Source organism: Corvus cornix, chromosome 12, assembly GCF_000738735.6.
Source record: "Corvus cornix cornix isolate S_Up_H32 chromosome 12, ASM73873v5, whole genome shotgun sequence".
In the NCBI taxonomy this organism is placed as follows: Eukaryota; Metazoa; Chordata; class Aves; order Passeriformes; family Corvidae; genus Corvus; species Corvus cornix.
This window is the reverse complement of record NC_046342.1, coordinates 6170681-6195704: the sequence shown is the minus strand read 5'-3', so window position 1 is coordinate 6195704 and position 25024 is coordinate 6170681. Positions and strand designations below refer to the sequence as shown.

Here is a 25024-nt window from a genome sequence, read left to right as displayed (position 1 = left end):
AAAAGAGACATAGTGAAGCGTAATATCATAGTAAGGAGATACCTGGCTGAAATTAAAGCACAGCAATTAAGCACTCTGCATGCAGTGGAGGAGGAAGTTAGATCATCTGTGCAAGAGGCCTGAAGCACCTCGAGAGGTCAAAATACGTCTCAGACTTAGAAACCTGCAGCAGAACTAATAAGCCTCAGTCTAATCTCACAGCTCAAAAGAGTGAACCAGTAATATACCTCCCCATGGCTATAAATTTTTACTAACAGGCAGTATCTTTGTGCCCTGACTTCTATCTGAGAGCAGCTTCAAATGCCAGTGTGGGTCTTCTGTGAAACTTAACCCTCTGCATCACTAGGTAGGTGATGGCTTGCTGGGGCCAGCAAACTGTCTCACTCATACCTTTGTCTTCCCAGAACCTGTTGGTCCCACCAGCATCAGGCCATGACGAACCACGGTGGTCTCGTACAGCTGGATGCACTTCGTAACAAAACCTGTACAGGAAGATGATGCAGAGTGGGTCTGGGAACAGTCTCTTTCCTAGGACAGCATGCTGGACTAAAAGCCCAGGGCCAGAGGGAGCTTGTGGAGAGCCTTTTTCCTCACCATCAACATCTTTCAGATTCGCCTGGATGCAGGATTTGCGGATGGCTTCTTCCAGGATGCCATAATCAACAGGTGTTTCTCTGATATTTGGAAATAAATCTGAGACAATACCATTGAAGAGCTTGAGGTCATCCTGCAGGAATTTGGGTACGTTGGCATCCCTAATAGCTCGCAGGCAGATCAGCTCCTGCAAGGATTTAAGGACTCAGGACTTCAGAGATCTTTCCTCTCATATGAGGATGCAGAAAAGGCCCCATAAGTCCATGGCAGTGTGAAGTACAAGCACATTTACCTCATCCATATCAGGATTCTCTCTTTTGAGATTGCCAGCTGTTGAGATGACAGTCTTCACAGCTCTCATCCCAAAGTCATAGTGGTCCTGAAAAAGGCACAGAGGAAACAATGTCATCAGATAGAGGAGCACCACCTAAAAAAGAAAACTTATGCATGCACTCAGTTAACAGGTGAGAAAAGAAAAATGAGAGAGTCATGCTTTCAGAACAATTCCTCCTTCATTCAAGTCTGCTCTCAGGATCCTTCAAACAACTAATTAGTCCTCAGCTGTACAGTCTACGAATGAGGAAGATGTGAATAAGTGCATGATGAAAAATCCTAGGTAGAACGAAAAGCAGGTAGGGCTGTTTGGCTCAACTGTCCTGCCACTGTAACCCTAAATATTCCTTAAGGTGAATCCAAGTCCAGCCACAGGAGCAGAAATGAGAATTAGAAAGAAAGAAGGAAGATGAAGAAAGGGTGTGGTGACCTTTTTGAGATATGCTATCACAAGGTACCAAGAAAACCATCCAGGTACTTCATGCCTAGGCTGAGAAAGTCTCACATTCGAAAAACATTCATGGACGTTAGGGCATCTACCTGGGAGCTGAGCTGTTCTGACAACAGTTTGAATGTTGTGGTGATCTTCTTTGCAAGGACTTTGGCTTCATTAAACCCAAAGGAGTAGAGTGAGATCTCAGCAATCATGGAGTAATCTGGGACCATCATAGCCACAGGACGAAAGAGAGCCTGGAACATACACATCCAACACAACGTCAAAACACTGGCATTTCTTGCTTTTTTCCCAGCAAACTGAAAAGGCTGAGTATCCATCCCAGACTGTTTGGAGGGCACAGCATGAGTGTGCCTGGCAGCTCTCACTGCAGCATCCCTGCAGACTGCAATCTGAACGGTGCCATTTCCTTACACAAGTGTTTCAATCTCAAAGTGATCCTTGAGACTTTCCAAAAGTGTCACACCCTAACCCTTGTCACAGACACACTGCTGGGTCCAGGCAGCACCCAGCACCTGTACTGCCCCTCTCCTTTCTGTCTGTGCAGCCTGCCCTCCTCACCTTCAGGTTATCGGGCAGTTCAGTGCGCCCAGCATACCCTGGGTTCATCGTGATGAAGACTGCACAGGATGGCACCAGTGGGATCTCTGTGCCTTCAAATATGAAGGTTTCCACCTGGAAAATTAAAAATATGATCATCCTCAAAGAACAGAGCCTGACCTGCAAACTAAATAATGAAGCAAAATTTTCCCAGAGGAGAACAATGGCTTTTAGTTGTTAAATTATAAAGCACAAACACAGCTGCCCACAACTGTAGTGACTCAATCTGGTCCCACTGCAGGAACCCAGTATTACCAGCAATATTTTTCCTTGTATAAAAAACTGGGCTTGTTGAAGATTTATTTATAGGTTAATTATTATTTTTCGGTTTTTTACTCTTGAACAGACTTCTATCCCTCCAGCTGTAAACAAATGTCTTTCCATTTATTTTGCACTAGAGATCAGAGCTGCATTAATTCATGGCAAAGAGGGCAAAGAGAAACCTAAATCCTTTTTAAAGCTGTGTAGGTAGTAATTTCAGATGGGGGATAAAGTAATGCAGAAGAATTTACACAGAGCAAGTTTCTAATTCCAAGCCAAAGTCAAGGAGGTTCAGGTCTTAACCCTTCTGGGCCTCCAGAGAACAAAGCAGAGGCTGGCTGCTAGACTGGCTGACAGCTGAATCTCCATTAAAGCCAACAATGCACAACAATTCACTTTACAATGCAACTCTGTGTGTGCATGAATATACTTCTTTCTGCACATACTGGATTTTGTGAATCCACCAAAGCCTGGTTAACACATTTAGACAAATTTGGTGCTGGGCAGCTCATGGCAGAACACTGGCTGCCTTTATCACACCTCCAATTTTTATCAGCTCAGTGGATCTGTATCAGAGTGTCTCTCACACCAAAGTCTGCTGGCACTACAGTTCAAGCTGAGAGGTACTTCAGGCTGTGAGAGTAGGGGCAACTCTGGCAGCCCAGACTGGGGTGAAGTTAAAAATTCCCCTGAGGATGTTGACTGCATAATGGACTGATACGATGTGCCACAGTTAGGACATCGTTCAAACCTCTCCTCAAGGATGCCTGTTTGAGTTGCCCCTGAGCAGTGAAGCTTGTCCTCCATGAAGGAGTGTGCAGAGACAAGGACTTGCCTGAGCTAGCTCCAGTGGAGATTTTTTTGCCTGCCTTTGCATCCCCATGTTCCTTACATACCCTCTGCTGCTGTGCTTTCTGGATGGTTGTGATCTGCTGGGCCACCACAGACAGCACCTCGATATCGATGCGGTTGAACTCATCGAAGCAAGCCCAGGCACCAGAGCTGGGCAAGGAAGGAACAATGAAGGGAATCAGGAACACCACACAGGAGCAAAATTGCAGTCAGAAGTTCAGCTAGCTCTTGAAATTATATATCCACATACTGGGTAGGCATAACAGAGACTAGAAACGAACACAAAAGGGCCCTGATATCCCATGGCAAACAGGGACACAGCCGCAGTGTCCTGGCTCAGTGGACACCCTGACTGTGCATTCCAGGCCATGCAATGAGTGACGATGGCAGTACCTGATCCTAGAGCTTGGGACAGATTCTGCATGGTACAGATTTGAGCTTTAAAGAGTTGTCCTGTTGAATTCCTGGTTTGTACCTGAGCTGTAAGTGTAGCAGGTACAGTTTAGGTAATTCTTAGGTCCATTTTTCAGAGTTTGGAAAACTGTGTATAAAGCTGGAAGCATGCATATGAGGAAGGTGATCTTCCCACAAGGCATGGCTTAAGAAATAAGTTAAATTACTTACAAAAAAAACATCTGAGAAAAGAATATCAGCTTTTGTCAGAGTAACTAATTCAGATTCACCAGTGTGCAACAGACTAATTGGACCAGCTCTGTTTGAAATGTAGAGAAGAGAGAAGCCTCTCTGAGAGGATCCCTCAGGGCTTAGAGCAGTCTCTCTTGGCTGCTCAATTTTGAATACTCTCAGCAGATTCTCTTCTTCTTAAGATTAAGCAGCTTGTGGGCTGAATCTCAGTCCAACATGGATGATATTAAAATAAAGGCCAAAGCTGCAAACATTTGCACAGGTGGATTAGTGCATTGTGGATTAGCTCAAAGCATTTTAATTTTGCCTTAAATGAACAAGGATCTCCTTTTATCTCTCTTTTTAAAATTGGATCAACTGTCCTTCCTTTCTGGCTGGAATTTTGTAACCTTGCTCATTCTGGAACTCAGTAACCCCCTTGCTAGGGCTTTGTTCTTCTGCTAGGGCTTGTTCTTTTGGGCTGCTATGAAATATACCCAACAATTCCCAGTGTGCAGCATCCCAGTATCCTACCCACTCCTCAACGAAGACACTCAGCATTTCACTGTACCTGGCTAGTCCCTTAAAAAACTTGCCCATTGCCATGAAGTCGAGTTGGTCAGAGCAGTTGAATACTACAGTTTGGATTGCCAGTGCTTTGCCCAGGTCTTTTGTTGTTTCTGTTTTGCCTGTTCCTGCTGGTCCTGCAGGTGCTCCTCCAAATTTCAGGTGCAGAGCTCCTGTAAGCGTCAGATAACACCTACAACAAAGAAGAGACCAGATGATGAAAAAAAGCATTTGTACTACTGATTTCAGCAAGGAGACATATGATCTATCCAGCTGGAGACAAGGAGGAATCCATCATTCATTATTCTACAAAACTGCTTAGATATGCAGCATTCTGCAAAGGAGTTAGAGCTATGTGGCCTTGATTAGTATTCATGGGGGCCTGCATGGATAAATCCTTCTGCCACTGGCTACACATTCATTCTCTGGAAAAAGGACAGTTACAAAAGGGTAAAACTATTATTTCTGCTGGATATTCTAGAGTACTAGCTGCTACCTTCTGGTTTCTAGAAGAGCTCCTTAGCTATCAGGTAGGCATTTTATATGAGTCAGAGCACTACATTCAGAATTAGGAGAGTGAAAGCAATCAGTCTGAGCACTGATCACTAGGAACACAGTAGCAACCAATGTCAGGGTGCTCCTGTGCACTCGTCTCAGGTAGTCCTTTACTGTACAAATGGATTCTATTTACATATATTAAGCTGTAAGACCTGCATGGTCAGATCCTTGGTTTAATCCTGTTCATCCAGAAGAAAAAAAAATAAAGGGAAAAAAGGTGCATTTATTACCCAGAAAACAATGTCTTTACCTGTCAGTGAGGGGAGTGATAACCAGACGGCCAGTGTTCCCCAGATACTCATAGCCATAGATAAACTCAGCATTGACTGCTCTGATGTACAGGTCTCCCCTCGTCCAGTAGTATCTAATGATGAGTGAACACGACATCAGAAAGATAAACACTGCCTGGCAGACAAAACAGCAGCTCACGAGATTATAGCCTGCAGGTTTGGAGACCTGCATGTTAAGGGATTTCCCTCTCAAGAGCAGAAAGGATAAGGTAACACAGCAGGGTGGACAGGAGTTCTCACAGGACCTGGGATCAAGCATTGCACCCCTTGGGCAGGAAACATGGCTTTTCACAGTGAAACGTCATTGTATGGGTTAGTCCATATTGCCAAAGAAGATGCCATCAAAACTAGATCCATCTCAAACTCCTGTTTCCATCTGTCATGGACACAGCTGATGGGCAAGGAGAATGGAGACTGGCCAGGGAGGCCAGGTGAGGTTCAACAGCTGTGCTCTCTAACCTGAGCTGGGAGATCCACTCAAAATCGTTCATGCTCGTTACATTCTCCTCAACCAGCTTTGCTGCAACATCCTTGGCATGGACCTCGATCACAATAAGAGCTGACAACACTGCTCGCTGCATCTTGGACAGTCTCCCACGGACCAGGGCCACCAAATCTCCCAGCTGGGGAAGGAAAGGAAAGTACCCTGAAGCAATCCATTCTATACCAACACAATGCAATCAAACTCAGGGCATGCCAAGTCTCAGATGACAGGCTGTGCTCAGGCAACTTCTGCCTCTTCTCTTGTCAGAAGTACAAATGGTTGCTCAGAAAGCAAATCCTATTCATGACTGGCTCAGAGCTGAGTTTTGCCTAAACCACTACCATGTTCAGGTGAAAGGAAAGAGTTAAGCCACCATGAAGTCCCGAGCTAATAACTCTCAGGTATCAGGTGTGATTACATGCACAGAACTGATATGAAGGATGCAGTTTCTGCCACTGTCCATCACTTCAGTTCTTCACCTTTGGCTTCTTGGGTAACCCTGGAGAAGTTATCTTTCACCTTGTTAAAATGTTCAGGTGGTGATCATATTATCAGTCCTGTATATTTGAGGTTTATTATGACAAATATCCTAATGATTAAGAAGATAACCTGTTTTTTCACCTGAACAGCGCTATGCAAGAATGTGTCTCTGTTTCCCCACCAGTATTGTCCTGGCTGTATTTATAACCTGTCTGAGGTCTGAGGACTGAAAAGTCTCCATCTGGCAAAATCTCACCCTTCCATTCATTTTCATACCTGAGCACTCAGCTGTGGGTAAAGCCTGCTGGACAAATCTCCAGCTTCCAGAGCTTCAGACACTTCCTTTGTCCAGAAAATCTGGCAGCCAGCAATGACCACTTGGCCAGGCCATTGCAAAACCCATGTGGTACGTGGAGTCTTAAAATAGAAAAAACAGGTGTGAGAAAGGGTGGAAAAAAGGTGGTGGGACATTTATTTATTTATTTATTTATTTATTTCTATGTCCTCTTGCTCTGAGATGCATGATTAACAAATAAGCACAGAATTCTCATGCAAGAGGCTTTCCCTTTTTTCCCCCTCCACTTGCTGAGAAGAAATCTTCAGGCACAGGTTCTCTGGCCATGGAGTACAGCAGGTACCTCCTCTCCAGTTTGCCACCTGCAGTAACCAGTTACACATAGCCAGTAGCAGCTGAAGAGCAGGAATCTGTGAGACCCAAAATAATGTTTCCCCTCCTCTGGCCTGTTCTAACTTTCCTATTTTCAAATTTTCAGTCTGAATTTAAAAAAAAAGTAACAGAAATATCCAAGACCTCTTTATTTTTTCAGCCTTTCTTCCTCCCTAGATTAGAAATTTCAATTTTACACCAGCATAGCTTTTATACAGAAACCAGAACTAAGATGCATCCCCTATGCACTGACTGAAACCAACAGTTCATGTGCCTTGATTACTTTCACCAGCCCCTAGCACACTGTGTGAGACATGAGAGCTGAGGCAGAAGATCCTTACAAAGAGGAAGTAGTCTGGAGAGATGAACAGATATGGATTCATACAGGGTTGTTCTCTGCTACAGGGAAACTGTGAGGGAGTGTGCAGGGTTTGCATTCTGCTGGACCATTTGCTTCTTGCTCAGCTGCCCATTCTGCACTTACAGGCACACAACTGGATGAAAGGCTGTATTTTGAAAGCAGAATAGAATAGACTATTCTAGTAGAATACATCCCAAGTTCATCAGCCCCATCTCTGGTGACCTCTATGGCAAGCCTGGAACTAACACACCAGAGACCTGCCAGTCTATGATAAAACTCTTACCTCTGGATAAACACCAATTGATTTTTCTATGTTGTCCCGAACACTGGCCTTCATGGATTTCTCCACTTCCAGCAGCCAGTCCTCCACATTCTCACTGGGATAGATGGGAGTAAACAGCTTCACCTCTTCTCCTTCACCAGAGTACATGTGCGTGATCTGTAGGTCTTCCTGGAACATCAGCTAATGGAAGAAGCACAACAGGAGATGTGAGTGGAGGATTTCCTTTCTATCCCTGCCTTCCTGCCCCTGGGGGATAGCCAACCTATACCAGTGTTTGCTCATTATAATCCTGGTGCCAAACTTGGTTGCCAGTAGTGATAATAAAGTGTGCGACAGACGTGCAAAATGACCTCTCCAAATAATGGAAAATGATTGTATGAAAACAAGAGATTCGCATCGCTTGTGTGAATTGAGTGAAGCAAATCAAATTATAGCTGGGATGAACATTTCTCATCGCCTGTCTAGGATTCAGACCCTTGACTCCCGCTCAATTCTTCAGATTCAAATCATTTCCCTTGATGTCACAGTGCCTGGCTTTAAAAGTAAAATTTTAACAGCTTCTTTGATGCCCCAGCATATCACTGGAAGTCCCCTTATTTATTCCAATGGCTTTGCACCAGGTTTCCAGTCCAATTTCCTTTCTATTTTTCCAAACTAATGACTAGGAGATTGGTTTTACTGTCTGAGTATTGTGGTGGTTCGAGCTGTGACTAGCTATGGAGTCTGAAGTCTATTAGGAATAACAAAGAGGAAAAATAGCCAGGTTAACTCCAGCTCCTAAGTAGGGATGAAGGCAGAAACTTAATTCAACTCAGGCTTGCTCCATCCTTGCCCCTTCTGGGGCTGTCAGCAGGAGTGGGATTCCATCCTAACCAGGTGCCTGTGAGTAGACAGCTAAGTCAGAGCTATTTCTCTTGGCCTTCATGGTCGGATGGACACACATCTCCAGAGGGAGTGTCCTCTCCTCCTAGGATGTATATCTAAGTGGATTTCCCTAAGTCACCCTTTTCAGATGCCTATTTCCCCACCACTGTCTGAAGGATAATGAAGGGTACCCAGTTCATGGGCAGATGCCTGGCTTTGAAATGTCTAAAGTGAGGTTGCTGGAATCCCACTTCAGGACAGGCAGCACCTTGCAATGCCTACATACAGTTACAGGTTCCCAGGAGATACATTTCCATACAGCAGAATGTGAACATTCCTCCAGACCTCAGAATGCCCCCAAGTTCCCATGACACAGCTTTCCAAAGGTGGGCCAAGCCACTCATGTGCTTGCTTTGCTTACCCGTGCAATGTTCTCAAAGCACTTGTGGAGGTGAGGTTGTACAGCAGTGGGGTCTTTTGTCTGAGACAGGATTTCCAGCAGCTCATCATCTGAAAGGAAGTAGAACCTACAAACACAGAGGGAGGCATGAGGAGGCTCTGTTTATTGCAGCAGCAAGGGCTAAGTTCTGGTGTGATGGGGAACAAGCCTTTTGCTAAAGACACTGCTTCTGACTGCTCACTGATCTCTTTGTATTTGTGTAGATGAGCAGCCACCATCCAGCCCTCTCCCTTTCTGCAGAGACAGACTTCTCCTTCTGCAGAAGTCAGTTACTTCCAAGCAAAGAGGGTTTAAATGAGTATCAATAAAGAGAAATCTTCCTTCAGGAATTAGAGACAAAGTTACTCGGAGGCTTTCATTTTACCCCACCCTTTCTACACAAATCCTGAGGCACAGATATGAAACGATGCTACCAGACTGTCCTTAACTCACCACACTTGTGTGCGCCTGTTTTCTCCCCATCAGATGGCAGCATTGAAAGGCACAGCTTGGCTTATGTTTGCAGGCCATGAATAAATCCTAAGCTTAGATGGTTTTGCTCTTTCTTGGCAGAATGAACTGCAGTGAGCCTCCCCTTTCATATTTTCTGAACCAGGGAGTGTGATCTAGCCCAGTGAAATTTGGGGTTACCTGGGAAAAGCAGCTCTCTTTGTCTCCAGATATTCACTCAGCCCTTTCTGCACAAGTTCAAGTAGTTTATTACAATTTTGCAGCTTCTCCAGTAGCTCTGGATCAGGGCACAAAGAAATCACCTAAAACAGAATGTGTAATCCAGAGGAAGCATCAGTATCCTGAGCATGTGGGAGATAAGGCAATGGAGATAATTGGGTCGCCCAGTGATGTTACTGATAGGATTTAAATGACTCATTTGCAGGAATTCTCAGGGATCTGGAGAGGTGTAAGCTTTGTGGGCAAGGAGGGTAAACAGCCCTTATGGAGACAAGCACATTTCTGGGTTCCCCTAAATACCAACATTTGTAATATGGAACACAAGTGGTGAAGGCGTCCAGGCAAGTGGAGACTGGAGAACAGAAGAGAGCAGAGCACTGCTACCAGGACACAAAAATAGGCAAAAACAATGGTTCTAAAAAACTCAGAGAGTCAGTCTTGAGGAGGAATTGAAGGAGTTACCTTATGGATTACAACCACAGCAGGTTACAAAAGTCATAGGAGGCAGGGAGTCTGTGTGTTGAGGAGGAGGCACCTGGTGGGGTGGAAGGCACTACAGGGTGACTACTCTGTCCTTTCAGACACCAGAACAAAAAGCCAAGTTCCAAGAGAAGAAACCCAGCACAATGCCCTGGGCAAGGCTACATGGTTTATACAGTGCTGCTCATGTCCACACCGTTATGAAAACAATGACTCAAAGACACAATCCTTGTGTGAGCACAGCTCCAAGGTGTTTGAGATACCTGCACTGGCTTTCATCAAGGCACATACCTCAGGGTTTGCATTAGCATTCTTCATGACATGCCTCCAATCCTTATCCACGGTGTTGTAGCGCTGGCTTTCCACTGGGAGCTGTCTTTTGATATCCTCTGATCTAAAGATTGGCTCCAAGTAGAGCCAAGAGCGCTGACAGTTCAGCCACTCCTCTAGGACATCCTAGTGGGAAGCAAGAAAAGCGTATTAGGACACCATGCTATGAACCTGTTCAACAAAACCATTCAAACTGTGCACCAGAACGGGTTTAAAAATACGAGGAAGAAAAAAAAAAAGGTGATGCTGCACTTAGACCTTCCACACTTTAAAACTCTACCTAGAGGGTCAGGAGCTGGAATTTCCTTTCCAAGTAATTAACAACTTCCTAGCACTCCCCTTTCCAAAAGTTTGGAACTTTTCTCCTGCAGCACTGCTATTTTGCTGTCAGAGTCCTGCTGGGTGTTCCTGGTTTGATGAGCAAGTGCTGGCACAGTCTGCCAGATTCTGCTTAAACAGCAGTCTTCCATGTGCTTTCCTACACTGAGATGCGAAAGATTAGTGTGGATTTCACAGGGTATGTAAGAATCTGTGAGGTCCACTTAGTACAGTATGATTAGAGAGACCAGCAACATTATTCACAGCAATGGGCGAGTTCTGGGCCCACCAAAACATGTCACAATAGGCAGCAAAAGGGCTGCATTACTTTCCTAGAGTCAAAGGGCTTTCACAGGCCCTATTCTTCACTAAAGACTGATACTCTCTTGATAACTGTCCTTCCAGTTCCCTAGCAGCAACTGCACAGTCCACGTTCAAGCATGGCAGCCCAGCCCAGCTGCCTGCCTTCACCACCCGTGTGTGGTGGGTAAAAACCAGTACCTGTGTCATCTTCAGCTTGTTTTCCCACAAGTTCATCCTTTCCTCAAAAGGTTTCTTGAAGGGTGAGAAAGACATGCTCTGAACCAGGACAATATGATCATCTAGGAGCTGAGAAATGTCATCGGTGCTTTTCAGAATATAGGTATTTGTGTCTTTGTAAAGCGTCACAATGAATGCAACAGATTTCCATTCATTCTCTACCTTGTTGAGTGCCTGGAACAGAGGGACAAACAATTTAATTTTCAGATACAAGCTGCAAATGGTTATCTCAGCTTCCACAACTCTCTTAATGCCACTCTCTAGAAAATGACAGATTTTGCTCTTAGATTCCACTGGAAATTGCAGCTGTGTATTTTATGCATGACACAGTCAGCAACAGCACATTTCCTCTGCCTTGCCCACAGGTTCAACACCTCAACACCAGTGCTGAAACAAACACCTTGAGGGAAAAAAATGGCAATTTTACCTCCAGGCCTGTTTATGCTCTAGATGCACAGAGGCTGCCAGCAAAGGGCTTATTAATGACTATGATTAATGACAGCTTGGTCAAAAGGGGAACTATCCATTGGGAACTTGCCTGAGATTTCAGAGAACAAGAGCTGCCAGAAGGTCAAGACCATCTTAGATCACATCTGAACTGATGAACTGAAGCTGAAAGACCATCTAACCTATGAATCTCCAGAGCTAGAAAGTTTTCCCTGCACGTTTACTGGTTTAAAGGATTTGCCATCTCTGTTTCCAGTCACAGCTAATCCCCCTGACATAACATTTGAATGGCAGAGTGCAGAAAATCAATTTATTTTAACTTAACCAGTCACTAATCCCATAGTGAGGAGTGAGACCCAAGCAGTGAATCAAGGTGACCATAAAGCAGTGCTGTTAATCCCAAGTGAAATTCTGCACAAGATAGAATAAGTTCTTTTAGGGTGTCAACCCAGTTGTGTGGCCATTGCTCCCTTCTGTAAGGACAGCATTCCTCATTTTCATTTGTGCTGCACAATGTGTCTAATGCTCTGGGACAACAGGAACACCACCCAAGGCAATGACTGCCTGCTCAACAGGAACCTATTTGAGAAGCAAGCAGAGACACAGCAAGCCCTCTCCGCTCACACTTTCGATGGCGTATTCCTTGCTGGCTGTCTCAGCTACTTTGAGAATACTCTCCATGTGGTCCTGCAGGTTCAATTCCAAGCAGCGACCAAATGTCATGCTGGGTTCCAGCTCGACATCAGCCTTAATCTGGCTCGACAGCATCTCCCAGTGCCGGCTCCTCATCCCGGGATTGCGCAGCCCTTGAATTAAGGGCACGTATTGTTTGAAATCGTCCATCTTGTCTCGAAACTCCATGGCGACACTCTGGCAGTCTTTCAGGGAGAAAACAGAACAACATCAGTGATAACACTGTGTGAGGAAGTTGCCTTAAGGAACTTCTAGGTGCTGTCTAAACCTGATGTGCATGTAGTCATGTGCTATGGGGTAGATAAGCAGCAGGAGAGAGCACCGGGAAATGCTGGTTGAAGTAAGGAGGATATGAAGGCTCTCTCTATATGGCCACTAAGCCAGGATTCAAGCCTGCTCCCAGAAGCAGACCTGTCTGTTATCAAAAGCCTGTTACAGGCAAGCCCATGCTAAGCAGAAGAAGAGAAGCAGACAAATTTAACTCCTTGACATGGACTGAAGCATGATCATCTGCCAGTGAATATTTCAGAAGTTCCAGTCATCATTTCAAGATATTCACTCCTTAACAAGACTGCAGTTAAAGTTGTCTCACACCACAGCTCCCATCATCCTCAATTGAAGATGGACACTAAGGAGCTAGAAGCAGGCTGGGATCCCAGACAGCTCTGGAAATGGAAAGTGTGCAGGACAGGCCCTGCCAGCCTACAGCCATGCTAGAAACAAATGTACTTCTTCCTCACAGGAAGGACAAAGTGAGGGAAAGGGCGTTTTTCTCTGGAGACATCCCAGAAAGTCTCTGCACTGTTCACATCCTACCCTTTTTTCAGCTTCTGCTACTGTGAATAAAACAACGGGTAGGTCAAGAACATGGGACTTGCTTCCTTTCCAAAATCTTGCTACAGCATGTGCCTCCTTTTATTGCACCCTGCATGGTTGCACTGCTTGCTCAAAGAAAGGATGTGACCACCTCATGCTCCCTGCTGTGGATATGCAAACGCAAATCAGACTCAAGGACAAAACAAATGTATTACCAGGTACCAGAGAATATTGCAATGAACATAAGCAGGTATTCTTAGTATTTCTGTTTATCATAATGATTCATAGTTACTCATGCATCCACTCATCACCTCCTCCATTGGGGCTGATTCATGGCATTGTTTAAGAGCAAGTTCAAGTTAAAAAGGATGAATCAAAAATCACCCACAGCAAAATGTATTTCAATCTAAGCCATCTGGCAGGAGATTTTAGAATTAGCTTTAAAGAATGACCAACACATCTCTGAGAATCAGGGAATGGCAAGTTAAGCTACAACTGAAGTCTCAATTTCAGCTTTATTAGGAGAAATGGTCAAAAGACCTTCATGTGAATTGCAAGGGCTGAGTGCAATCATCTAAATTTCATACACATTCAGGCAAGAAGGGAAATTGTTATTATATTGCAGAGATCATTTCCAGATTTTGCAATTTCATTTTATTCATAACAAAATCAAGACCTCTTCTGGCTTTCCATTAAATGCATTGGCCAATAAAGAAAATAAGACTGGCCAAGAAAACAGCACCTGCAAGACCCAGATTCAAGTTCCCTAGCTGCCTGACTTACATGAGGGCTCAAGCCCACATGTCTAGCCAGTGGGCTACATAGTAGCTCTCTGTGACTAGCCTGGATTATTGCAATTTTTATATATATATACATATATATATATATATATATATATGAGTGAATACTAACTGCAGCATCAGAGGGTGGCTTTTATTTCAGTGGGAATTAGGCATAAAAGGGATTTGCAGCCTGGTAGTTTCCATGCCAAACCGGTACTTCAAGCATCTAACTAGTATCTAGATGTGAATCATCATAGTCTCAGGAAAAAAAAAGTGGAAAATAACTTTGCTAGCATTTTCCCAGCTGTCTCTAATACACACGTGACATTCCGACAATCCCTGTTTAGAGCACTCTGTGACATTCCTCACATCAAAATGCTGATGTGCACGAACTTCCTTTCCCCAGACTGTGCATCTACCTGGTGAATCCTTGAACTGCTTCACACATCTCTGCATTGTCTTAACAGAGTCATTGACATTCTTTTCTAGCTCCTCTGCCTCAATTTTAAGGAGAGAATCATTCATCCAGCTCTCATTCCACTTTATCCAGTCTGACACCGTAGTCCAGAGATCATAGTATGGCTGGAACTCCTTAAGCATCTTGGACAGCCCACTGTACTTTGGAAAGAGATTAAAAACAACATAAGCAACAAGTGTATTCACCTCCAAATGACAGCTTACATGTCAAAAGGCCAAAAAAGCCCACCTCTTCTTTGAATCAGAAGCCAGCAATGATAAAACACGTATTCCAAGAGGATATATCAAACTACCTTCTCCAGGGCCAACAATATGTATTCCATGGGACAGCAACCAGCAGAGCTGGCCTTGACACATTCAGGCCAACATACATCCAGTGGAACTGTGCCTGCACCGTGCATGTGGCATGGGAAGCATACTCTCCACTTGCCTCTACAAAGCTCTCCTGCAGAATGAGGAGATTTTGACCGACAGGCCACACAATAGGTGTGACAATCAGTGAAAGCTCACACCACACATCATATCAGAACTTGGCTCCTTACAGGGAAGGAGAAGTAATCACAGACTGAAGGGTAGGAAAGGATCATCATGTGAACTCCACTTCTGGTCTGCAGCCAGACTTGGCTGGATGTGGATGACAATGACTCATTGGCAGCTGAGCAGCTACAAGCAAAATGAGTGTTTGCAACTATATAAACTGTTGCCTTAGGAGAACACCATGCTCCAAGCCCCGCCAGCTGCCAGCACTCACTATGCAACCACTTGCATTCACACCTATAGACCTGCAGCAACAGCCTTAGAGAAATGGATGCATCCTAGCTGCTGCTTCAAGACCTTCCTCAACCAATTCCTCCTCACGAACATCCCTCAGATCTCACTGTGGGTATCCAAAGTCTCTCACGGAAGTGGAAATACCAGACCCTGAGCATCCTTCCACGTTCACCTGGGATCAGCTCCTCTGCAGCCCAGTGGAGTGATGAAGCAGTGTAGTCATTCTACAGGACTGAGGAGCAGTTCCCCAGATAAACCAAAACAGCATGAAGGATTCCTTCCTGAGGAACTATATCTCATTATTTGCTCTACCTACCACCTAGAAATCCCAACAAAGACCAGAGTCCTGTGGGTACAGGACCTGACACTTACATCACTAACTTTCATGCCAAAGAGTCTTTCCCTGTTGTTGTAGAGAACTGCCATTTCCTGAAGCTCCTTCAGCTTCTTCCGGACACCCCTTGCATCGTCAGCCAGCTCATGGGCTTGGTTAACGTCTGACTGGACAGAAAATCCACCTACAGTCAGCTGGAAGAGAAAAGGCAGCCTAAGTTGGGACTCTGAAGCTGAGTGCTGCTTCTAGAGATCTCAGCTTCCTGGTGTGCTCTTTGTTACATTCAAAGGCAAGATTTTTATGCTCACGATTTCCCCTTCCCCCAAACCAATTCAACTTCTGTTCAGACCATGGTGAAAGTGGTGAGGAGGAGCAATAACCACTGGTCAGGTGGAGGAAACTGCAAATGTGATGACCAGCTGCTTGTCTTCTTTGTGACAATAGTTAACCCCCTAGGAATAGGAACAATAATCTGTGCTTAAATTTGATGCTGAATTTATACTGTTATTTGCTACAGAGTCAGTAAAGTGCAAATGATAGCTCTACTAGTCACTCAGCTTGTTTCCAAAAATTGTTTAACAACACATATCTACAGTGTCTCTAATAAATTTTGTGTTTTGTTTTGGTGACTTGGGTTGGTTTGTTTGGTTTGGATTTTGTTCTGGTATTTTGTGTGGGTTTGGTTTTTATTTGCTTGGGTTTTTTGATCCAGTGTTGGGGTATTATCATTTTGGGAACCTGTTTCCAAGATAATCTAGGTCAATGATTACACCTTTCTAAAATGGCTTTTTTCCCCTGAATTTAAGAGTTTCTGAGGAAAAAATAAAATTCAGACTGTTTTAGCAGACATCAGATGTATCTCAGTTCCAAAACTCTGCAATTATTTCAGGGTCTTTTCCCACAAGATGAGTTCCATGGCTGAATGCTGTATTTTCCCCCTTGATGGCAGCGCATCATAGGACATGCTCTGCAGGGAACTGAGTACACAAGAAAGAAAAAGGAGGTGCCAGCGTTGCCCGAGCACCAAGAATTGGAACACTGTATAAACACCTTCTCAATGAAAAATGAGTATTTCTGCAGAGTATTGTCTTTCACACAAAATGGAAAGTCTTAATCAAAAGCCAACAAAAAGCCAAGGGAGGGTGTGTTAATATTTGGTCTAACAACACATTCACCTTGAAATTCATCTGAGTAAAATCTCATCTGAAAGTTTCCCACCTGGCTGACCACAAGAGCTTCAAGACCCCCTTCTATGGACAGTTCATTGTCAGGGGCTTAATACCTGCATTTCATCCATTTTGTCTTGAAATGCCTTCTGATCCAAAATCTGCATTTTGCGAAATCTTTCTTCATCCTCAATGTGCTGGAGCCGAATGGCCTCTGAGTCCATAGACATTTTCACTGGCCAGTAACTGGCAGTCCACCTGCATTCACATGATACAAGAAAACAAACAGGGAAAAAAAATAGGAGAAAGAGACAAGCTTTTTGAGCATATGTTTGAAATGCTGAAAATAACAGAATGAGAAAGCGAAATCCCACCAAACAAGGAAGCTTTACAACAACAGAAACACATGTGCTTTCAACAAAACATTTTTTTCCAGCTTGTCTTGTTGATATGCAGTCCTTGTGACTAGGCTATTCAGCTGGAGAGAGCTGGGGAGAAGTGGAGGGCCTTTTTAAAAGGAACAAATCCACTACATTGCTGAAAAGCTAGGAGACAGCAAAATAACAGTTGGCATCCAGAGGGAATGTCTGTCTTTGAATGTATTTGCAAGGAGCTGAAAAAAAAATGGGGTCAGACTCTTGGCTTATGGCTTTTCAGGGCTACTAAAAAAGCCAGTCTCCTGTTAATCAGGGCAGTGAGGGGCCAGCATAACCCAGATGCAGGGAAGCCCAGGATTCTGCAGCGTGCCCTTGGGAGAGCGTTGTAGATCCAGGAGAGGCTGCACAAAGTGGCTGCTCATGCCCAGGCAGGTTTCTCAGTTCTTGCTCAGCCATAGCCCACCTATTACTGCCTCCATTTGGACCCTCAGCCTGTGTGCAATGCCAGGTACAAGGTTTGCACATTACACTGGAGGTCACACCCCTCCCAGCACCTGGGGATGCAGCCATCTCCTACTGGTCCTGCCTGTGGCAGCTCTGGGCAGCAGGAATACAGCCACGCCTTCTCCAAGCTGGCCTGCGGCTGAGCTGCTTTCCTGCAGCTTCTGTGGGGTTTTTGCACCTTGCACCCCACGTTTCTAGTTTCAGGAGCACTCTGCAGAGACTCAGTCAGGTTGCAGACATGCTGGACCAAGTACATGTCATAAGAGAAGTGCTTCCCGGGCTGAGCAAACTTTAGAAGCCTTGTAGCTGTGTTTGTGAGCTGACACTGCTATTGGGGCATAGTCAGGCCACAATCTGAATAACAAAACTAAGAGGAGGCTGCTTGGAGAAGAACTGCAGTAATAATAAGGGTTCAGATTCTTTCCTAGTCCTAAGAAAACCCTGGGAGTGTTTCTATCTTAGAAGTGTTCATTTAGTTTCAGACACAGACTAAACCACACACTTTGAGACCTTGCAAGTATCTCAAAAAAATCCCAAAATCCAAAAAAAAAAACCACCCAGAGAAAAGGGCTTTACTATGTTAAACAGGTTAATAGCTACCAGTTTGCCTTGCCCCAGGCCAGAAGGCAGCATGAACTCACACTTCTTGTCTACGAACTTCATTTCAAGAATTCAGTGCTCATATAGCCTGAGAGACACTTAGAAGTTCTGCAGGAGCCCTTGATAGACACATGGCCCCTGAAGCACTGAGAATGGTAATTGCTGCAAAGAGTCCCACTTTGACGGTGGGAGAAATGCCTTGTGCTCACTTGTCGGTGAAATCTTCTTCAGTAAGATTGTAAAGGAAGTCGTCCATGACCTTGTAATCTTCCATGACTTCCTCAATCAGTTGCTGCACAGGGTGAGAGAAAGAGACAAAAAGTAGACACCTTTAGACCATGCTGATTCCAAGTCTCTGGTGTACACCTCATTTTCATGAGGTGCCTTTGAAGAGCGTTAGTCACACAAGCTTAATGTGATGTGGGCTGCTTCTGTGCTGTGTGAACAGTGGGAATGGATTTACAACCCCTTGTTCTGTGAATGATCGTGCCATCATCACCCTCTGTTCTATGGGAATGAAAAGAAGTGTGACCTAGTGGATAAAGTGCTGGACAGAAATCGAGTGTTTTAGGTTATCCTCCAGGTTCCCTCATTGGCATAGACAAGTCAGCTTACAGCTTGATGCCTTTGTTCCCCATTTGTTCAGCTAGGAAAAGACTTACACTTCAAATAACTTTGAAATAACTCGGTACTGAAATGTCCTATTAGAAAAAATATATTAACAGCAATTTGAGCACTGGGTAACAGAAAGATTTTCCGGAAAACAGCATTCATTTTTAGAAGATAGCTGTTCAGTATACAAATGCAGAATGGATCATGAAGGCAGCAAAATGCACATGTAAGTATTTTAGGCAAGATTTTTAACTTCTATTTTGTTTTGCAAAGATATTTAAATTTGTGATATGTGTATTTAAAAATACAAATCTTAGGAATTATAAAAATACAAAGCCAGGAATCTCGTGGCATTGCACGCAAAGACGTGCAAGTAAAAAAAATGGAGTTCTGCTTCTGAGACACCACACATTACATTGACAAATTTCCTCCTCACTTCCCTTGAAGTCCCTGTCCAAAGGAGAGCCTGCCCTACCTGCTGCACTGCCAGCTGCTCGGGCACTCCCTTCAGCCAGTCCCGCAGCTCGGTCAGCTCCTCGATGTTCTTTGGTTTCTCATGCATTTTGACGCTGACCGTTTCATATGCCTCACAGATCTGCAGCAGGACCCAGCAAAGACCATCAAAAAGTCACCAATTGCTAATAGGCAAACTGGAAAACCTGCCATGATCCACCCACTTCCCATTCTGAAGGTGGTCTAAGTGATGAGTACACAGCCCTGTTCTGGTTTTTCTTTTCACAGTCTTTTCCCATCCATCTCATTTGAGGTCAAACTGAATGAGACTGCCAAAAAACGAGGAAGAGGAACTGCAGGTATGTAGTGGAAATGATGATAATAACAGATTTAGACAACCAGCTGGCAGAGGCAATTGCCTATATTCCAGTTATCCTCAGAGCAAGCAAAAGGACTTTCCAGTTGTCTACTAGACAGATCTTTTCAATCCACCAACACACTTTTGTAAGATGGCAAGGTCTTGAAGAATTCATCTCATGAGATACAGCTTTCAGGCATGTAATTTCTTAAGTATATTTAATACTTGATTTGGTTGAGTTTGCATATATCCCCTATAATTTTAATTTTAAATAATCACCCCAGTGAGATCTTTAAAATATCCTCATTAATGCGGCCTTTTGGCCATTTCACAAAAACACAGCAACTTCAAAAGCAGAAGGACAAGACAAGACACAGACAGATAATCCACTGAACCAGGTAACTTACTTTCTGCACCTGAGAATGGAGGGTTTTAGCCAGCATGTCCAACATAGCAGTGGCAAGTGCTTTGTGTTTGTCAGACAGATCATGCCTAATATGTTCTATCCTGACTTGAAAGGGGCCAATGATAATAGAACTAGGTAGAAGGTGGTCCAGGGTCTCCTTTTCAGACAAGTACGTGCTTACTATCTTCATCACCTCCTGGGTAGGTGGAAATTGCTCTTGATAGTCTCTGTAAATTAAAACACCAACAAAAAAATGGCAGTGTAGACCTTAATATTTGAGAATATTTCAGCATCCAGGCTGTTTGTGTCCACTCAAAGGATCAAGACATGAAATTAATGAGGCATACATTTACACAATAGATGTGGAGTGGAATAAGAGCACGAAGTATTTTAGCTGCAGAAAAGGAGTAGAAAAAAGAGATGAAAGAGGAAATACGGCAACAAGAGAGGGAGAGACAAAATAGAAGCACTGGTGTAAACAGGACAGCATCAGGAGGCACTTCAGGGGAGGATAGGCACTTCAGTGTGTTCTGGGGAGAGACAGGACTTTGTCAGATGGGATTTGTAAATTGATTAAGCTGGAATACGAAAAGAGAAAAGGGCTTCATTCCCACTGTTTGGAGAAAACATAATACCTAAACAGAAGTCCATTAAAGTAACAGAGGCTAAAGGACAGAATAGGTGCAAGGAGTTTTGGCAGTGAAAACAATGAAGTTGAAACAAAAGAAAACATTCTACAGAATGCTATCAGCCTGAGCAGACACTATATGAAGGAGGTCAGAGTCAAGTATGCTAACTGGATTCTCAAACAGGATGATTCATTTTTAGGGCCATTAATATCTCCAATTATACTGACAAGCATGACAGGAATGTGACTGCTGTCAGAGACAGGAAGAAATTCCCAGTGCCACCACCAGTGTCCTCTAAAAGCATGGACTGTCACCCATGACTGAAGGCAGCCTCTGACAGGGGCCTGATCTCACATCTGAGGCACGTGGTCTCAGAACAGGCCCCACACTCTCATGAACATCCACACAACAGCTTCCACAAAGGCTTGTCACTGGGGTCACAGGGGTTTTGTCAGAAGCCACTTACTTTAGGAAGTACTTGATGTCATTGTTATTTATCTCTAAGAACTTCTCATATTTCTTGCCGTAGGCTTTGAGTGGGATCCCAGTCTTCTGAATGGCAGAGCGCAGAGCCTCCCGTAGCTCTTCCACTTCTGGCTCTTGCAAACCCACTGATTCCAGCATGTGGGTGCCTGTGATATCCATGTTCTCCAACACATACTGGAAGGGGAAGAAGAGAGGTCTTTCAGGACTAACAGAGCTAACTGTGCCTCCTCAGGAGAGGGGAAAGGCAATCCCTGGTGGCACCTTTGGGAACTCCTGCAGTCCACACTTCTACATTGTGTCAGGAATTGTTTTATCAGTTTTATGTGCCCCACTCCCCAAAGAATGAGGATCTAGGGAGACAGGGCTTTCACAGTAGCAGACAGAAGGATGCATATGCAGAAGAGACCTGCATCAAACTGACAGAATTGGAAACAATACTATTTCCTTTATGAGTCTGCTTTTACCAGCCACCATGCACTCAGGGCAACCAGAGTGTCCATGTGCCCACAGAACCTGCAACACAAAAGCAGAAATAACCACCAGACAAAAGAGCTATGAGGCTGGGGAGACTGACAAAATCCTATCAGAACAGAACTGCATGAGCACAGTGCTGTACCCAGATTAATTTAACTGAACTCCCAAGTACCCACTTCTGCACCTCTCCCTGAGTACGAGCTCAGGGGTGTCTGTGCTGAGCTGCAATGCACTGACACGTGCACAGCTGTATCACTGTTGATGCACAAGTGTTCACCTGCTCCAGCTGTGGGATAGTGTGAGTCGCCAGGATTCCGCTGTCGAACAGAGCAATGAGGGATGTCTCAAAGCTCTCCACAGAGGGGCTGTAGAGGATGCCACTGCTGTCTAGCTTAATGTTTGTTACAAAGAGTGGATTCCCTTGAGGCCTGTGGTGGGCAGAGATAAGAAAGAACAGGGATGCTTTTTGAGACAACGATACACAACTGTATTGCTCTGGTGCTGATACTAAAATGCCTCCTGGACAGGAAAGGAAAGCAGAGGATAAGAGGACTGTCTCATGCAGATGAAAATATAAAACACTGTGTTCTGAATTTACCATTAAAGACTTTGAGAACCTTTTTCTATCATAGGTGAAGGAACCATCAACCATGACATATCAGGATCCCCAAAAGTCATAACCTTATCTTGAGAACTGGAGCTGCTTTACAGAAAAATCGCATGTGCTCTTCAAACTAGGCATTCAGTATCTCCAATATACTCCTAAAATGCACCTTCCAGAAGTTATATTAGATTTTCCCAATCTTGCATGTGACCAGCACGGCTCAGGATCAGCTGAAGTCAGTGTCAAGACTTCCACTGCCTTAAAGGTAAGAGGCCTCATGGGTGGCAGGGCTTTTTTTTTTTCTTTTCTTCTGCCTTTCCATTTCTAAATGTTCCTTCTTTAACACCACAAAAAGCAAAAATCCTTAAATCAATACCCAGTGGAATAAAATTTTAGGCACTGTGATAACCTAAATTTGGTATTTTTCAGAGATCCCAGGTTAGATTCTAATTCTGAGGTTTCATCTAAGAATGAAATTAAGCAGCCATGCTCCTGATATTCTTCCTCCTGGCATCCAGAAAGAATCTAGCAGTAACAATTTGCTCCCGCAAGAATGTTGGAGGTGGCTGGTCTTTAGAACAGTACATCAAAACAGCAGACCTTGGTTCTGATGGGCTGCAGCTGGAAAGCTGTACTAACAGAGCAGCCAGCTCCCTGTCCTTCTTCCATACTCCAGTGAACGTGTCAAGTGGGGGATTAGGGAAAACAGCCCAGCTTAAAGCCCCCATACAGAGCAAAGCTTGCTTGCAAAACAGTAGTTAAAAAGACAACAGCACTATACTTTTCTGCTCTTTCCATCCCTTATTTTTCTTTCTTTCTTACATGTAGGGACTGATGGCGATGTCACTTCCCCATTTCATGTCCTTTGAGCAATTCAGGACACTCTGGCAAGCATCCAGCACAAACTGGGTGAAGCTGATGAGAGATCTCTGGACCAGGTACCGCAGAGAGTCCTGAAGCATGAATCTGATGCGCTCCATCAGCTTACACAGCTTGGACCTCTGGTAGGCATCCCAGTCACTCTGCTCCAGGTCAAACCATTTGCCTGCATTGCTAAGGCTGCTCTTAATCGCAATCTTTACAGTATTGACCCAAGTATCCTTAAGAAATTCCTGAACCTAGGGCAAAGAAAAAAGCACGCTGAGTAATCCTCCGAGGGCTGATGGGAAAACATTATGGCAAGGTGAGCTGCTAACTGGGGCTGCTGGACCTTTCTCTGCTGTGAAAGGAAACTGTTGTCTCAGAGCTGTGGTAGCTAAAAGTAGCTCTCAACCCCCTTCCCCACACATGTGGCATCTGAACCTGGTCATATATCTCCTTCACTGACAAAAGACCCACAAAAAGAAAGCCTGATATTAAAAAGTGGGAGTTCTCTATTCTCTGTTTTATACACACTGTTTCCTTTTTGTTCTCTTTTCTATAGAGCAGTATCCCTGGAGCTGCCTGTGTCAGGGTCCCTCACAAAAAGTTGTAGACAGTAGGATGAGCACGTAAAGGACAGAATGCTGTCTTCTCTTGACAAGTGAGAAGAAAGAGCAGAAGAAGCCAAGGGCAGCAGCAGTTTGCAGTATTTTAATTTATTAAAAATACCACCAAGTGTCACTTCTGCTCCACAGGCAGTTTGCTGTTTGTGTGTAATAAAAGAACCTTAGTCACTGAGTGGATGACAACACTGCCAAGCTGAAACAGCATGGGACTGGGAAGGACCAGCACATTCTCTGCCACTGATTTAGTGTGCAACCTACTCTGTGTGGCCACATCCAGGGCGCAACGTGCTGCCCTCAATCAGAGGACATGAAGATCCTCTGGTGGGCATTACCACAGAGTTGCAAATTTTTGTCCTACTCTATCTGCTGGCATTGCAAGCAGAGTAATTTAATTAAGTACATAAAGAACACAGAGTGTAGAAAAACATTACCCCCGTGAGTGTTTCAGGGGGAATCAAGGATCTTGTGCCTTGCAACTGGATGGATGGGGAAATAAAGAAAAAGAAATAAAAGGGGAAAAAAGAGAAACTTTTGAATGCCAACCAGGACTCATATCTGCATATAAACCAGGTGGAGGAAAGAGGGGCTGCAGCCCTTTATGGCCACTTGTTTAACACATGACTTAAGAGCATGGTCAGCACTGGCTGATCCTAACCAGGAGACTATGACTCTTTCAGCCCATTCTCCCCACACCCCAATAAATTTGACAGGCACATGCAAATTCCTCCCTGCCCCAAACATGATGTCTCCTTCGACAGCTCATCAGTTTCCAGAAAATCAATCTGCAGCTGCTGCATCTGTCTAATACACACTGACAGCACTGCTGGCTGCTCCATGCAGTCACCCCTCACACTTCTTCTGCTCACCTGAGTGAAGGTCTCGGTCTGGATCTTTTCAAATTCCTCCAGAGTGACAGTTTTGGTTAAGGTTGTGTTAAACAGAGACATGACAGCTGCCTTGTTGCACTCATCCTGTACCTGTGCAAGGAGATGGATGACTTCTGGACTGGTCAGGAGTGAGAGAAAGTTGAATTCTCTCTGTTGTTTACGAAAAGGATAGTCTGGGATAGAGACAAGCCCTAGCACCAAAAAAAAAAAAAATAATGTCATTGCGTGCAACAGCCATTCCAGCTTCTGTTTTTAGAGTACAGCTCCCTTTGGGAAGCACTTGTGAAAAGGACTCTGCTCTGATGCATAGGCCTTATCATGTAGCAGCTTCAGCAGAGGGCTGGATGAAAGAGGGAGTCTCTGCCCTGCAGCAGAGACCTTCTACAGCCTCCCATTAGGGGCTGAGGTGCTGTCTTGGTGCCTGACCTTCCCAAGGCTTTGGCTCATGAAGTTTCCATGAGAAAGAAAATTGGAACTGAAGAAACTTCCTACTGAGGCTTCAAGGCACAGCTGAGTCATCTCATCTGTGAGAGGCCACTTGTGAACTACCTCAAGGCCTTCCAGCCTTTGGAAGATTGAAGTGCACAAAATA

At 44.4% G+C, this 25024-nt stretch overlaps 1 protein-coding gene across 1 annotated transcript in view; it reads right to left on the bottom strand.

The window, feature by feature from the left end:
• DNAH1 (dynein axonemal heavy chain 1) overlaps positions 1-25024 on the bottom strand; it is a 71474-nt gene that overhangs the window by 33323 nt on the left and 13127 nt on the right. The window contains exons 10-35 of the mRNA XM_039559265.1: positions 24412-24623; positions 22881-23176; positions 21732-21882; positions 20961-21154; positions 19867-20092; positions 19124-19243; positions 18246-18328; positions 16672-16813; positions 15428-15583; positions 14227-14425; positions 12141-12394; positions 11031-11243; positions 10173-10337; positions 9363-9484; positions 8694-8799; positions 7409-7588; positions 6374-6514; positions 5593-5756; positions 5094-5207; positions 4290-4478; positions 3139-3244; positions 1943-2056; positions 1468-1617; positions 887-973; positions 595-781; positions 391-482 (exon numbers count right to left, since the gene is read on the bottom strand). Coding sequence (XP_039415199.1) covers positions 391-482; positions 595-781; positions 887-973; positions 1468-1617; positions 1943-2056; positions 3139-3244; positions 4290-4478; positions 5094-5207; positions 5593-5756; positions 6374-6514; positions 7409-7588; positions 8694-8799; positions 9363-9484; positions 10173-10337; positions 11031-11243; positions 12141-12394; positions 14227-14425; positions 15428-15583; positions 16672-16813; positions 18246-18328; positions 19124-19243; positions 19867-20092; positions 20961-21154; positions 21732-21882; positions 22881-23176; positions 24412-24623 — 4163 coding nt within the window. The remainder of the gene's footprint in view (positions 1-390; positions 483-594; positions 782-886; positions 974-1467; positions 1618-1942; positions 2057-3138; positions 3245-4289; positions 4479-5093; positions 5208-5592; positions 5757-6373; positions 6515-7408; positions 7589-8693; positions 8800-9362; positions 9485-10172; positions 10338-11030; positions 11244-12140; positions 12395-14226; positions 14426-15427; positions 15584-16671; positions 16814-18245; positions 18329-19123; positions 19244-19866; positions 20093-20960; positions 21155-21731; positions 21883-22880; positions 23177-24411; positions 24624-25024) is intronic.